The 2,753-nt window shown below is 48.6% G+C and overlaps 1 protein-coding gene across 1 annotated transcript in view; it reads right to left on the bottom strand.

The window, feature by feature from the left end:
* Nucleotides 1-27: 27 nt before the first annotated feature.
* The window catches only part of FBLN2 (fibulin 2), a 68,581-nt gene continuing 65,855 nt past the window's right edge, over nt 28-2,753 (bottom strand). Inside the window, exon 17 of the mRNA XM_025050851.1 lies at nt 28-1,138. Within this exon, the coding sequence (XP_024906619.1) occupies nt 781-1,138 (358 nt within the window). The 3' untranslated portion in view covers nt 28-780. The remainder of the gene's footprint in view (nt 1,139-2,753) is intronic.

The raw sequence follows: 2,753 nt of genomic DNA, 5'->3' as shown, positions 1-2,753 counted from the left end.
GAGAAGAAGAAGCAGTAAAAGAAGAAATCACAGGCCAGCATCTGTTTATACTGTGATCCTTTCACTGCCAAGGGAAACTCCTGGTTTGGGGCGAATTCCGTGAGTAAGACATCAAGGAAGGTCAAAATCAACAAAATGAACCAAACTCTAGGCTGGGGAACTCGGGACATTCAGGTACCATCATCAAATCCAAATACTTAACGAAAAGTAAGGGAGTTTTTCTTTTCTTACTTTTTCAGTTTATAACCATTCTGTACTATTTGATTTTTTTTTCTTTTTTGCAATATACATGTACTACTTTTATAATTAAACAACATTTAAAATGATTTTTTTTTTTAAGTAAAGAACTAATCACAGTGGCACGTGAAATGGAATATCAATTTTGGGGACAGGTCATCCAGTTGAGTCCAAAAGCCCCAACATGGTCGCTGTGCTTCCAGTCTGTGGTCATCATCCAGCCTTTGGTCCTCCAACTCTACCCACAAGGCACTGGCAGTGACCCTGAACTGCTCTCAAAGCTTCCACACACCTTCTGCTGCCAAGCTCCCCCCCATGGGGTGAGGCATAGGAGAGGCCCAGGAACCAGAGAGAAGTCAAGTCAGCAAAATTAAGTTAATTTACAGAGTTATAGTAAAAACCATCACAATAACCTGGCTCCACCCATGCGGTGCTGAGTGCCTACAGAAAGTGGTGCACTAGTAGCAGGTGCAGAGGGTGGTGAAGAGGCCAGCCCAAGGACCCTGGGTCCTGGGGCCCCCGCAGGGCACTCGAGTGGATGCCTCACAGGGCAAAGGTGGTGAAGAAGATGTGCATCTTGACCAGGAAGGTGGTGACAGAGCCCTGCCGTAAGAGCTTCATCTCCACATCCAGGGCAAAGTCCCGGGGCTCACGCACCAGCCGCTGCAGGTAGACGACGCCCGTGTAGGCGTTAAGCCGACGCGTGCCAAAGTAGCCCTCCTCATTGCCCTTGGTGATGGTCAGGGCAATAGTGTCCCCCGCAAAGGCGGGCACTGGGCTGATGCGGAAGATGTGTGCTGGTACCAAGAGGCCGGTCTGAAAGCTGAGCTGATAGTAAGTGATGCGCGCCGGTGAATTCTGGCACTCCAAGTAGTCATGGCATGTGGTGCGCTCACACTTCCTGTGGGATGCATGGGGTTTGGTCAGCAGGCCTGGGACCTCGTGTACAGACATCCAGGACTCTCCCATCCCTGATGTCCACCATCCTGGACATCATGGAGGCAGGCTCAAAGGCCAGCTAGCCCCACCCCTACCCCTACCCTTGCAGCATCTGTTAAGTCACCTAACCTCTGTGGGCCTCAGTCTCCTCATCTGTAAGATGGGTTGATAGCTTTGTGGTTTCATTGGAGGATGCGGTGAGTTTATAAACATGCAGCACTTAGCACAGTGCCTGGCAGTTTGTTAGCAGCTCTTATGCACCCTTAAGTTCTTTCCTTCCTCCATTCTTTGTTTTTACTTGCGCACTGCCCATTTGCATAGGTTTCCTGGCCAGGATGTTTTTATTATTTTAATCATTTTCAAATTCTTTTTCTTCCATTAACTGACTGCTTCTAAGCCATTTCCTCCTCTGACTTGGGATGCCCTGCTCTTTTCCAGGTGGAAGCCTGGAGACTCGGCCATACTAGATGAGGATGATGATGAGAAAACTTCTGCCAAACCCCATAGGGGCCCAGGCCTCAATTTTTAAGCACTGCAACAATCTGATCTCTTCTTAGACCTCTGAGCCACGGGCATTTCCATCATTAAATCAGTATAAAAGCTCACTGCTTCCCAAAAGGGACAGTTTAAGCACCAAGACTCAGCAAATCTAGAGATCTTCTGAGCGGTGTTCCCTGACTGGCATGCCACAGCACAAGGCCACACAGGGCCACAGTAGGAACGACATCGCCAACAAGTAGCACTGACACAGCATTTATGCCATGCGATGCACTGTGCTAAACACACCCATCTTTACTCAAGTGATGCCCATCCCCAGTGGTAGTGCTACCATCATTCCCATGTTGTAGACGTGTCAGGTAAGATCCAGAAAAGAGAGGTCACCTGCCCAGGGTAACCTAGACATACTCCTTAAATACCCCAACATGCATTCACATGGACATTCCCCGGGCAGTGTGTGTAATAGTGAAAAATGGCAAACTGCCAGCAGGGCAGCCATATCCATGCTAGGAAATACTATTTGAGGCAGGCTACATACACAGACATGAAAGACAGCTGCAAGGTAGAGAAAGCAAGCTTCGAACAACTGAGTGCATCTATGTGACAGCATAACCATGTGCGCTTTATGCTCAAATGAGAGAGAAAATGGCCACACTCCAACCTGTCAGCAGTCATATGATTTGTTTGGGGGGAAGGGCAAGAACTTTTGCTTTATTGTTTTATATAAGTATGTATTACTTTTATAAGTATGTGTTACTTTTGTGAGACTGTTGCTAGCTCTCTCCATGACCACGACCTGTGCTGAGAGAAGTCTCATCAAAAGCAACCCCCTGGAGAAGCCCACGTGGCGAGGAGCTGAGACCTCCTGCCCAGAGCCATGTGAGTGGACAGCGGGATCCTGTCGCCTCATGAAACCCAGAGCTAGAACCACCCAGCTTAGCTGCTCCCAGGTTCCTGACCCTCCAAAACTGTGAGATAATAATTGTCATCTTAAGGTGCTAATGTGTTACACAACTACAGATAATATTGTGGGGGGTGGGCGGGGTTGGGGGGGAGAGGGAGAGAGGGAAGAGGGAGAG

Source organism: Pteropus alecto, unplaced genomic scaffold (genome assembly GCF_000325575.1).
Source record: "Pteropus alecto unplaced genomic scaffold, ASM32557v1 scaffold75, whole genome shotgun sequence".
NCBI lineage: Eukaryota > Metazoa > Chordata > Mammalia > Chiroptera > Pteropodidae > Pteropus > Pteropus alecto.
The sequence above is the reverse complement of the archived record's forward strand: the minus strand, read 5'-3'. Positions and strand labels throughout refer to the sequence as shown.